This window comes from Gouania willdenowi, chromosome 10 (assembly GCF_900634775.1).
Source record: "Gouania willdenowi chromosome 10, fGouWil2.1, whole genome shotgun sequence".
Classification (NCBI taxonomy): Eukaryota; Metazoa; Chordata; class Actinopteri; order Blenniiformes; family Gobiesocidae; genus Gouania; species Gouania willdenowi.
Window position 1 is genome coordinate 19,836,584 of NC_041053.1, and position 11,842 is coordinate 19,848,425.

The 11,842-nt window shown below is 36.0% G+C and overlaps 2 protein-coding genes across 2 annotated transcripts; one reads left to right on the forward strand and one right to left on the reverse strand.

Moving 5' to 3' along the window:
- Positions 1 to 638: 638 nt before the first annotated feature.
- gnpda1 (glucosamine-6-phosphate deaminase 1) lies at positions 639 to 6,122 on the forward strand. Its single transcript, XM_028460279.1, has 7 exons — positions 639 to 774; positions 937 to 1,135; positions 3,948 to 4,049; positions 4,126 to 4,308; positions 5,315 to 5,499; positions 5,583 to 5,757; positions 5,859 to 6,122. Exons 2-7 carry the CDS (start codon positions 1,012 to 1,014, stop codon positions 5,918 to 5,920), a joined length of 831 nt encoding a protein of 276 aa, XP_028316080.1. The 5' UTR covers positions 639 to 774; positions 937 to 1,011; the 3' UTR covers positions 5,921 to 6,122.
- A 1,020-nt stretch (positions 6,123 to 7,142) lies between these two features.
- Positions 7,143 to 9,596, reverse strand: LOC114471125 (glucosamine-6-phosphate isomerase 1-like). The gene is made up of 6 exons (XM_028459724.1): positions 9,430 to 9,596; positions 8,999 to 9,100; positions 8,740 to 8,922; positions 8,436 to 8,620; positions 8,178 to 8,352; positions 7,143 to 8,079 (listed from the first exon to the last, which is right to left on the reverse strand). The coding sequence occupies exons 1-6, from the start codon at positions 9,551 to 9,553 to the stop codon at positions 8,030 to 8,032; spliced, it is 819 nt and encodes a 272-aa protein (XP_028315525.1). The 5' UTR covers positions 9,554 to 9,596; the 3' UTR covers positions 7,143 to 8,029.
- Positions 9,597 to 11,842: the final 2,246 nt, after the last annotated feature.

The following is an 11,842-nucleotide window of genomic DNA, read 5'->3' on the forward strand; positions in this document are numbered from 1 at the left end:
TCCTGTTGTTCCAGATGTTCTGCATGGACACTCCAGCTTCAACTAAATAACAGATCAGCAGTTCTGTAGCTAACGGACGCTAATGATCTTTGTGTACTTGTGACTGATTTAGCTGTCTTTAAGTGTTTCTGTCATATTTGTTTGGTTTTCATGTACCTTTTTTTTTCTTTACATAGTGTATTTATATTTATTTATATATCCGAGTAGCATATCCCACATTCTTTGGTTTTGCATAAGTCTGCTTCATGTATCTGATTTGTCTGCACTTATTTGTGCATTTGTAATGACCTCTATTCCTTTTAGGTCTAACAATGTTCATGCTTATCATGGCCTCACTGATTTTGGTCTTTCAGTAGTTGTTTGATGATTAGTATCTTTAACCTCAATGCAAAGCGTTGAAAATTAAATTGATCGGTCCAAAAACTATGCTACTTATTAAGAAAGTATAAATAGGGAAGTTGTCATTTGTGATGGATTAAATTTTGATTGATATTTTACCAATAGTATAGATCAGGTTTAACACGAAGGATTTTTATTTAGTGGGACTTTTTTTTTTTTTTTTTTTTCTTTCATAAATACTAAAAAAATAAAATAAGATTATTATCGCCAGTGGAGGAGTGACGCGCGGTGACGTCTTCATCTCTGCCCTGCGCGCTCCCGCTGGTCACTTTGCGTCTTCTCCTGCGTGCGCGCTGCTCCTCGCGGTCAACAGGAGTCACATGATCCATCCGGATCCTGCTGCCTTGGCTGAAAGCAGTGAAGCAGCAGTGAGAGGTAAAGCCTGCTGCTCTGTCTCTACATCTAAACACGCTGTAGTCGCTGCGTAAAGGCGCTCCTTCCGTCTGCAGCCTGTGTTCACTGTGTGGCCCTCATCGATTCATGATGAAGAGTTCATCTTCACGAGTCTAAAGTCTAATTTAGGTGTGTTTTCTGCAGAAGTGCTTTGAAAGTGAGAGAAATCAGGCTCTGGTTTTCTTGTGGAGCACCTTTTCCCCCCCTTTCTCCAACACGATGAAGCTGATCATCCTGAATGACTACCAGCAGGCCAGTGAGTGGGCTGCCAAATACATCCGAAACAAGATTTTAATGTTCAATCCTGGACCAGAACGATATTTCACAATGGGGCTTCCCACAGGTAAGAAAACCAGAATGTGTTGCTTTCTGTGAGTGTGAAAGTCCGCCCACATATCTGCTGATTCAGAGGTTATGGAGGAACAAAGGTTTCCTTGTAAAAGTCAGTTTAGTTTGAAAGTTGATTAAATTAAAACAATTAAAACCATAAAACAAGAGGGAAAGCCATAGAACTATGGTTTATGTATAAAACAAGGTTCCACTTGCGGTTTAATTCACTTGTTGGCGTTTTAAACCGTTTAATTCACTTTTACATCTTGTTGTTTTTCCGGATCCCATGACATAAGTCAGTAGTTTTCAATCTTGGGTTCGGGGCGTCATGTAGGGTCACCTGGTATTTACATGGGGTCACCTGAAACGTCTAGTAATTGATTTAATAATAATAATAATAATAATAATAATAATAATAATAATTAAAGAATTGCTGTGTAGACACATTTTTAATTTTTTTTTTTTTTTTCAGAGGTGAATGTAACTGATTACAAGTACTCATTATTGAGTTGTTTTATGGGTACTTGTACTTTTTTGAGTATATTTTCAAATCAGCAATTGTACTTGTACTTAAGTACGTTTTAAAAGAAGTAATTTGTTACATTTTTACACCCAACAGTTACTGAGTAAATTATCATTATTATGTGTTTTAAAATGAATCAACGGACATTGTGAAACTACAAAAAAAAAAAAAAAATGACCAGACAACAATCAAATGCATCACATCATAGCTAACCAATCAGATTAAAGGTAATGCACCTCACCAAAACAGCATTGAAGCACGGTTATTCATAAATTTAAGCTATATTTAGAGTCTGATATTGTTTTTTTTTTGAGAATTACATTTATTGGTGTTTTTTTTTTATTTTAAGAATTGTACATTTTGACAAACCTTTTATTTTATACAGATGCCATTGTGGAAAACAAATTAAGTTCCAAATGTGCCAGATTTGGTCTTTTCCTTTTTAAGTTTATACATGAGATATTTACTGTATGCAAGAGAACCGTGGCAAGACTTTTTATTATTACTTTTTACTTATACTTGAGCATTTTATGTATGATTTACTTGTACTTAAGTACAATTTTAATCAAGTAACAGAACTTCTACTTCAGTAGGACATATCGGTGCTCTTTACACCTCTGTTCTCTTTCAAATTAAAACAACACAATCTTAAACTGTGTTCTATACTTTCAACTTGTCAAATATAAATCTAGTTACAAATGGTTTATCTGAGTTGGCACAATTTGTCACTAATCCTGATCAAACTTGATCAAAAATTAATTCGAGAAAAAAAAAAATATATTTTGGGTCATCAGGAAATTCTTGATATCAAAATGGGTCCAAAAAAAGGTTGGGAACCACTTTCATAAGGTTTAGTCTTTACATTTCCATGAACAATTTACACTGTGCTCCTCACCACATTTTGATTTAGTTTCAGTCGTGGTTTTCTGACTAAAATGCAACGTAGCTACGCCGTTTTAGTCAAAATTTGGTCATTAGGACTATTTCAGTTACAGTCTAATTTTAGTCGAACAAACGACATAAAGAATTTAGTCGACTAAATCTGTTACAGATATAGTCGACTAAAATATGCAGCATTAGTTTATGCATTTTTAAAAAAAATTAATTTACCATTTATCAACCTTATATGAGATGGTGTTAATGTTTGTAAATACACAGATAGATTTGATGTGATCAATGTGTAAGACCACATGATCAGATGAGTTCTCATTGGATTTCATCCCATGGGACAAAATTAGAATTAGTAATGTTATTTTTTTTAGTTAACGAAAATATCAATATATTGGGATATAGTTTTTCTTCTCGTGTATCTTTCTTATTTAAGTCATAGTCTAGCTGTCACTTGAAAAAACGTAGTCGACAAAAACTATGACTAAAATGCTGAGTCAACAAAAACAACAGTGGTAACGGTAACAATATTCATAATATTGGTGCCAGTTTGATCTCAAGTGGGTTGGACAAGAAAAATCTTTTTTTTTTCTCAAAATTGTGGTGCCCTAGTTTGCACTTTGTGTGTAATAAATATTGATATTGGTCCGACATCAGCCAGAAAACAAATATTTGATTTTATCGGACTGCATCGAAAATCTCAGATATAAATTATATTATAGTTATTCAATTATAGAATACTGTAGATATTATGGTGAAGGTTAAAATGTATGAAACCAATTGGTTAATAATAAATGGGTCAGTTTTTCTCATACCTACTGTTGTTGACTATTGTTCTCTGTTCGAGTGACATCACTTGATCAAGTCTTTTTTAACATTCCACACTACAAAATAAGTAATAAAAATATGTGTGATTCATGCTGATATCGCATCAGATTGATATCGGTATCGGTCAGTAAGCAAGGCTGAAACATTGGTATCGTATCGGAAGTGAAAAAGTTGTATCAACATCCTGAATGTTAAGGAATTGGTCAAAATTATTTGAATTAGCAAAACATTTACTCAAAAATGTGATTTGCCAGAATTCTGTTGGATCATTTGCAGGAATTATTTAAACAAAAATTATATAAAAAAAATTTTTTTTTGATTAAATATTCCTGCGAATAATGCGATACCGCAAGCCTGATCATTTTATTGAATTTGGGAATTTAGAGTGAATGAGGTATATGCAACTTATCTGGTGTTTTACAAAGCTTCAGGTTTTTGCTGTAAATTTTACTTTGAACAGAAACTTCCTGAGGGCCAAATTTGGCCCCCACCTTGAGTTTTTGAGTTTCACACACGTCGCATCGTCGTTAAATGCTACTAACGTTTGTGGCTCCTGTCACTTTAAAGTGTTTGTGTCTGTCTGCAGGGAGCACTCCTTTAGGTTGTTACAAAAAACTGATTGAGTATTACAAAAATGGAGAAATCTCCTTCCAGTATGTGAAGACGTTCAACATGGACGAGTATGTGGGTAAGTCCAAATCACACGCCTTAAGATCTTGAAATGTTTCAGTCTTACTCAAGAAACAGTGTTAAATCTTGTCCAGGACTTCCCAGAGATCACCCTGAGAGCTACCACTCCTTCATGTGGAACAACTTCTTTAAGCACGTCGACATCAGAGCAGAAAACACTCACATTCTGGATGGCAACGCAGCCGACCTGCAAGCAGAGTGTGAAGCCTTTGAGAAGAAGATAACAGCTGCTGGTGGGATCGAGCTGTTTGTTGGAGGTCAGAAGGTCACTGTGATAAAGATGAACACATCAGATTGGTTCTGATCAAATATTCAATGGCTACGTTTACCTAAGAGCTTTAATTCCCCTTTAATTCAGAATAAAAGTTAAATCCTGGTCAAACTGATCTTCTAAACACCTAACTCCGAAGGAAAATGGTCATTCTGCATTAAACTTAAATCCAAATTAAGTGGCTGGTTTATTCTGATTCTAATTCCGAATGGATAATTCCTCGATCTTGTAAACGTTTAATTCCGTTTTAAATGAATTCCGGTCGTTCTGCGCATGCTCGTCCTGTCGCGATGACGCGCTGGTAATGACATAATCCAAGATGGCCACCCGGGACTCAAGCCGAGACTATTTATTTAATAAGAGCCTTAGATGATATGGATATAATGAAAAGAGTGGATGGACGGAAGCATAAACATACAGGCACGGACATCTGCAAACGAAACAGGCTTCATCCAGGGACAGAGCTTCACTTATGACGCGCAAGTCATCATAAAGTTCTCCTTCCTCTCAAAGTCCTGTATAGTGGAGATAGAGTAGCTGTTGCACTAACCGCTGGCTTTGATTAACCAAAGTACGGTCTTTTATCTCCTTTCTCCTGCTCAGCTGACGAAAGTAAATTGTCGAGCTTCAAAACTACAATTAACATTAAAGTGAAAACAGTTCTTATTTTGTGGTCTTCTATGTTGTAGCCGAAAAGAAAACGTTTGTTGTGCGTTTTTCCCCGATAGACGTGATACGACACGTTGGCCCCGTGTCCAATCAGAACCCTTCCCAACCCCCAGACCTAAAGCCGAATGAAGTTGTTTTCCATGTAAACATCAATCCGGAATAACTATTTCCATGTAAACACAAAGCAGAATGCTTTCATTTGGAATTATTCAATTTGGAATAATTAATTCAGCATTAAAATAACATCACGTTACCGCGGCCACTGATTACTCAGTTGTAGCTAAGTTCAAGCAACAAGTCCTTCATCTTCTGTTCTTTCTCAGGTATTGGACCTGATGGCCACATTGCCTTCAACGAACCAGGATCCAGTTTGGTTTCCAGAACCAGAGTGAAGACTCTTGCTCAGGACACTATCAATGCTAACGCCCGGTTCTTCAATGGAGATCTTTCTAAGGTTCCCACCATGGCTCTGACTGTGGGAGTAGGAACTGTCATGGATGCTAAAGAGGTTTGGAAGATGTTTGTGTTGTACTTGTGTTTGTCGCGTCCTGTTCAGTCACACAGGTTGACCCTCTGTTTGTTTCTCCTCAGGTGATGATTCTCATCACTGGAGCACACAAAGCATTTGCTCTGTACAAAGCCATAGAGGAAGGTGTGAATCACATGTGGACAGTGTCAGCCTTCCAGCAGCATCCTCAGACTGTTTTTGTGTGTGATGAAGATGCTACTCTGGAGTTGAGGGTCAAAACTGTCAAATACTTCAAAGGTAAGATGAACACACAGTCTGTGCTGTATTATTTACTGAAGCACATTGCTTGTACAATGAATATTGACTTTGACTGTTTAAGCGACTTGTGTTTTCTGCAGGGATGATGTATGTGCACAACAAGTTGGTGGAGACACTTCCTACTGAGTTGAAGAAGGACTGAGCAGATTTTTGCCAACGATGTGGATTCACTGGATGTTTTCATATATCAAACATTTTACTACAAACTTTTATCCAATGGTAGATCTTAAAAAGTTTTCGAATTTTTTTACAAGCTAAATGGGAGCAATGTTGTTTTTGAAAAAGTTGTTTACGCTGTTTTACCTTTTCATTTCTGCTTTTTAATAAAGTGATTCTAGATTTTATATCCTCTGGGATTATTGTCTATGCACTTCAGTCACATTCCAGCAATCAACATCTGTATTCTTGCTGCTCCCAATAAAAATCTGGATTCAGGTTCTTTAGGTACTCCTTACATTCAGATTTGTGCAGGAACATAATGTTTTTGTTTGCAGAGTTTAATCTTGGGCTTGATTCAGCTAAACTCAAAATTATGTGCAAACAATTATATCTGATTTTACGCAACAGTGCTTTGGTTATGATGCATCAAGGCTTATTTGTAACTGTTTTGGACTTAAGATTTTTATTTCAACACTTAAAAACATGTACGAAAAGCTGAAATTTCACTTTTGGGAAGAATTATATGAAGCTAATCGGACACAAAAAGGACAGGCCACCACAAGAAATAAGTAATGAGTAATTATTTATTTAAATAAGATACAATTAATTCATGGCATTAAAAAAGTTTTTTTTTTTTTTTAAAAAAGTATTCTTATAACAATGATTATTATATAATATTTGCTTCATGCATACTGTTTAAAATGTAAAATTCTACAAAGACAAACATCCCATGGCCATGTATTGAGGGCATCGCTAAGTGCTGCTGCAACACCACAATTAGGGTGCAATCTTTGTTGCATCCTGGTTGGTTTTGGATCTACCATCATGTACATTTTTCTGTCTCCCCGGCCAAGACATTTGGTCTTTGTCCTGCTTGCTGCTGCATAGCAAAGAAAAGTGCTACAAAAAAATGAATAAAAGTCAAAAAAAGAAGATGGGAGCTAATGTAAAATCAATGCCCTGGAACCAATGCTTCTACGTCCCATTGAGCCAAAAACGTCTGATCCCATTTGTTTTACCTCCTGGAATAAAATTGTTAAGAAAAGCAGAGGTTTGTTTTTTAACTTGGTTTTTATTTTACTTTTCAAGTTCTAACAGGTCACATAAAATACAGCAAACATAACCAGCACAAAAGAAAAAAAACAAGGAGAAAAATTGTATAAAGTACATATTAGTCCATTCAGTTCCTTTGTTCATTTTTTTCTATGGTTTGTGAAGGGATTTGTACTCAGTTCATTTCTGCAATTTTACGTCTCAAGAAGATTGTTGAAGCCTTGTGAAATGTTTAGAATCTTTTCTAATTGTATTCTCCAGTTGTTTCCACTTAGTTCTTCAGGGTAGGAAAGTCTTTTCTGCTCCACTTCCTGGTTCGACCTTCTGATGCAACTAAAAGTACCGAATCAAGATTTCTGTCTTTCTTCTCTGATGTTTAGGGTTGTTTGGTTTCCCAGGTAAAGGAGGACACGTGTTCTTCGTATATCATGACTTAAGATTGTTTAGGTCAATTCCACACCTTATTTCAATATTTCATCAGTCCTGCGCATTACCAGAAAATATGGCTGTGAGGAGCATTTTGTTCTCCACACAGTCTCCAACATTGCTGTGGTGAGGGTGAAAGCACTATCTTCATTTTTGGTGTGATAAAAAAAATGACTGACTATATCTTTCCAGCATGATTCCTTCCAGCTGCTTGAGCTGGTGGTTTGCTGTTGTGTTCAGCAGACGCTGTACCATTACTCATTGGATATCTCACCCTTCACTTCTTTTCCCCACACATCTCATACAGTGTTGATATATTTCTGCTCCTCATCACAATTTGCTACAACACAGATATTATTTCAGATATTTACTTTGAATGTCTTTTTTTTTCTTTTTTTTTTTAAATTGTGAGACATAAACAAAAGAAAACCAACCAGACAAGTAAACTAATTCTTGTTTTAAAGGGTGTGTTTAAGACGTTATAAAGATCACCAATCAATCACTAATCATCAACTCCAAATAAACTCTAACTTCCACTGCTTGGTAAAACAACAACCAGTGATGATGACTTTTCTACAGAAATGAGTCTTTAGAAAATATGCTCAGTCCTTCTTCAGCTGAAAGAAAGTGGGTCTACCAGCTTGTTGTACAAGTCCATCATCCCTGCAGAGAGTATAAAACCCAGAATGATTTCCATGACTCGTGTCTGTGTGGTTAAGACTGCAGTAAATAATACTGCACAGACTGTGTGTTCATCTTACCCATGAAGTATTTGACAGTTTTCATCCTCAACTCCAGAGTAGCATCTTCATCACACACAAGAAGTGCATGAGGATGCTGCTGGAAGGCTGACACTGTCCACATGTGATTCACACCTTCCTCTATGGCTTTGTACAGAGCAAATGCTTTGTGTGCTCCGGTGATGAGAATCATCACCTGAGGAGAAACAAACAGAGGGTCAACCTGTGTGACTGAACAGGACGCGACAAACACAAGTACAACACAAACATCTTCCAAACCTCTTTAGCATCCATGACAGTTCCTACTCCCACAGTCAGAGCCATGGTGGGAACCTTAGAAAGATCTCCATTGAAGAACCGGGCGTTAGCATTGATAGTGTCCTGAGCAAGAGACTTCACTCTGGTTCTGGAAACCAGACTGGATCCTGGTTCGTTGAAGGCAATGTGGCCATCAGATCCAATACCTGAGAAAGAAGAGAGGATGAAGGACTTGTTGCTTGAACTTAGCTACAACTGAGTAATCATTGAATATTTGATCAGAACCAATCTGATGTGTTCATCTTTATCACAGTGACCTTCTGACCTCCAACAAACAGCTCGATCCCACCAGCAGCTGTTATCTTCTTCTCAAAGGCTTCACACTCTGCTTGCAGGTCGGCTGCGTTGCCATCCAGAATGTGAGTGTTTTCTGCTCTGATGTCGACGTGCTTAAAGAAGTTGTTCCACATGAAGGAGTGGTAGCTCTCAGGGTGATCTCTGGGAAGTCCTGGACAAGATTTAACACTGTTTCTTGAGTAAGACTGAAACATTTCAAGATCTTAAGGCGTGTGATTTGGACTTACCCACATACTCGTCCATGTTGAACGTCTTCACATACTGGAAGGAGATTTCTCCATTTTTGTAATACTCAATCAGTTTTTTGTAACAACCTAAAGGAGTGCTCCCTGCAGACAGACACAAACACTTTAAAGTGAATGTTAAGATAAATGTTCATCTATGAAGCTTTCCAGGCTTTTAGGTCACGCCATTATTAGCATCTGTGCTGGGATTTTTCTGGATAACTTCTCACGTCTTGTCTAAGTGTCTTCAGGCTTAATCTGTAGAGACATTTTGCTTCTGTTGCATTTAATAGAAGATGTATATTCAACTGCTTACCGTAAATCTAAATGAAATAAAAAGTGAAATACAATGGACCAATATTTACATTTTCATACAAAATATATTACACATTTAAAGATGACATTGTACAACAGAGTTCTCTTTTTCTTCTTACCTGTAGGAAGACCCAGCGTGAAATATCGGTCTGGTCCCGGCGCAAACTTTAAAATCTTGTTTCGGATATATTTGGCAGCCCACTCACTGACCTGCTCGCAGTCGTTCTGGATGATCAGCTTCATTGTTTCAGAGATACAAAGCTCACAGAGAGAAAAAGGAGAGGTTTGCTCGTCAAAGTGAATCACTTAAATACACAGACAGCAAGCAGACGGATTTATAACCAATCAGAGAAGGTGGCTGTCACACCTTTTTTTTTTTTTTTACTGTGCAGTGTACTTCGGTAATGATTTAATCCATGATTATTTCGGCTACTTTCAGTTTGACTTTCACGATGACCACCATTGTGCTGTAAATGATATTAGTCAGAGCAGTTTTCTTATCTTGTACCTATTTTACACACAAAGCTATCTTAGTCTCCTCCTCTTACACACACTGCTATACAATACAAGCAGTAGTTTCTGCTGACCTTAGAAGTTCTAGATCAAACAGTTTTTTTTTCTATTTAATTAGTAAAGCTGTTAGTTTTTACAGAACATGCAGTTTGGCACAAAATGATGTACATATGCCAATAAAAATACTTTTGGCAAATCATTGACTACTTCCAGGTGTTTTTCAAGGTCTATTCAGTAGATATAATGAAAGTGTTTTATATGCGCAGCTTCTCTTGTGACACTGTGTCATTTCACAAAATTCAAATTCTTACAACTGTTTTCCCTCAAATTTCTAACGTTACAATTAAATAATTTTTTTCAATGTCTTTTCATTGTCTCCTAATGAGGTTAGAGGGTTGAGTTTGGCTGGGGCTGGTCAAATAAGAGAATCTAACTGACCAAACACATGTTTCTGGACTGTGGTAGGACACGTGTAGCTAAACAAAACTCCCATACTATAGTATTAAAACTGTGAGCCAACATAATCATACATAACTTTGCTGAATATATGCAACAAGAATGACCATCAAGCTATGGGATTGCACATGTACAATCAAAAGTGCAAAACACAAAAGCAGTGAGTGCACAGCTACAGTAAACCCAGTTTACTAAACCTTTGGGAATATTTAATCAACCAAGATATGTTTTGATTTATGGCTTAATGATTAAGAGTTAGAATTATACATTAAGCTAATCAATCATTTACAGTAATTCACTTTCTATACAATAAAATAAATGTGGTGTAACTCAGCTCTAAGATGTAAGGTGTTTGAGTAAAAATGATCAGTATGTGTGCTTTAGTTCAGGGGTTCTCAACTGGTCTCACCCTGGGACCCACATTTTGCCATGGTCATTAAATTGCAACCCACTTTTTTAATTTTTGTAATTTACCAACAAAATTTCGTTTTTTTTTTTTTTTTAAATTGCTGTTGAAAACACACATATAATCCTTTTTGAAACATAAATCTATATATTTTCCAGTGCAAAATGCATTTCAAAAGAAAAGTTTCTTTCAAAATAAATATTTATTTTTGACCAGTTGTCCACGACCCACCCAGTACAGGTCCGAGACCCACTTTTGGGTCCCGACCCACCAGTTGAGAATCGCTGCTTTGGTTTAAGTGACTTGCATATGATATCATTTCACTATCTTATACTACCAGTTAACATTAATATCCATTATAAGGCTTTGAACATTTAATGCAGTATTTTAAATATGTTATATCTATGTGTGTGTATAGAAAATGAACTGAAAATAATCAGGTGAAAAAACAACAACCTTTCTCTGTTATCTTGATTATTGACAAAATGTTAAAGTTGTAAATGTGTGTTTGTGGGGGTAAAAGACTAAATACTAATAAAATAATATAACATTAATGTGGATCACACTAAAACAGTCTAATGCAGTGTATTTCAACCTTCAACCCTGTGTGGGGTCGCCTGGAGTTTAAACGGGGTCGCCTGAAATGTCTAGTAATTGAGAAAAAAAGAATTACATTAGAAATACATTTTTGAATATTTCAAATTATTATTATTTTTCAAATGAAAACAACACACGTCTTAAACAACTGTATTTTACACTTTCACTTTGTAAAAAAAATATCTGAGCTGGCACAATCCTGGCTATTCTGTATTTTTGTCAAGGATTTCACCGCATGATATTTCATAAAATGGGCATAAAAGGTTTGCATGAATATTATAAAGGAAAATAAAATTTAAATACTTTGATATCATATACAGGACTATATAATGTAACTAAAATAGGGCAGAAAATAAATCTGAATTGATTCAAAAGTTGTTGTTTTTTTTTCCAAAACAGCAGCCATAGCACGTGATATTTTGACACTTTAAATAACAGAAGGAATTTAGTAAATAACATATGTATTTACTAAGTTACTACATATTTTGTATCTTTTAAGGCATTTATACCTTTTTTTAACTAAAATAAATGCAGTTGGACAGAATATTTAGGCGTCACGA

Bases quoted from the DNA above. Each gene is read 5' to 3' on its own strand.
- gnpda1 (XM_028460279.1), top strand. From the start codon at position 1,012: ATGAAGCTGATCATCCTGAATGACTACCAGCAGGCCAGTGAGTGGGCT. The intron at 5,500-5,582 runs GTTTGGAAGATG...GTTTCTCCTCAG, and splicing joins CTGTCATGGATGCTAAAGAG to GTGATGATTCTCATCACTGG. The intron at 5,758-5,858 runs GTAAGATGAACA...TGTTTTCTGCAG, and splicing joins AACTGTCAAATACTTCAAAG to GGATGATGTATGTGCACAAC.
- LOC114471125 (XM_028459724.1), bottom strand. From the start codon at position 9,553: ATGAAGCTGATCATCCAGAACGACTGCGAGCAGGTCAGTGAGTGGGCT. The intron at 8,353-8,435 runs GTTTGGAAGATG...GTTTCTCCTCAG, and splicing joins CTGTCATGGATGCTAAAGAG to GTGATGATTCTCATCACCGG. The intron at 8,080-8,177 runs GTAAGATGAACA...TACTCTCTGCAG, and splicing joins AACTGTCAAATACTTCATGG to GGATGATGGACTTGTACAAC.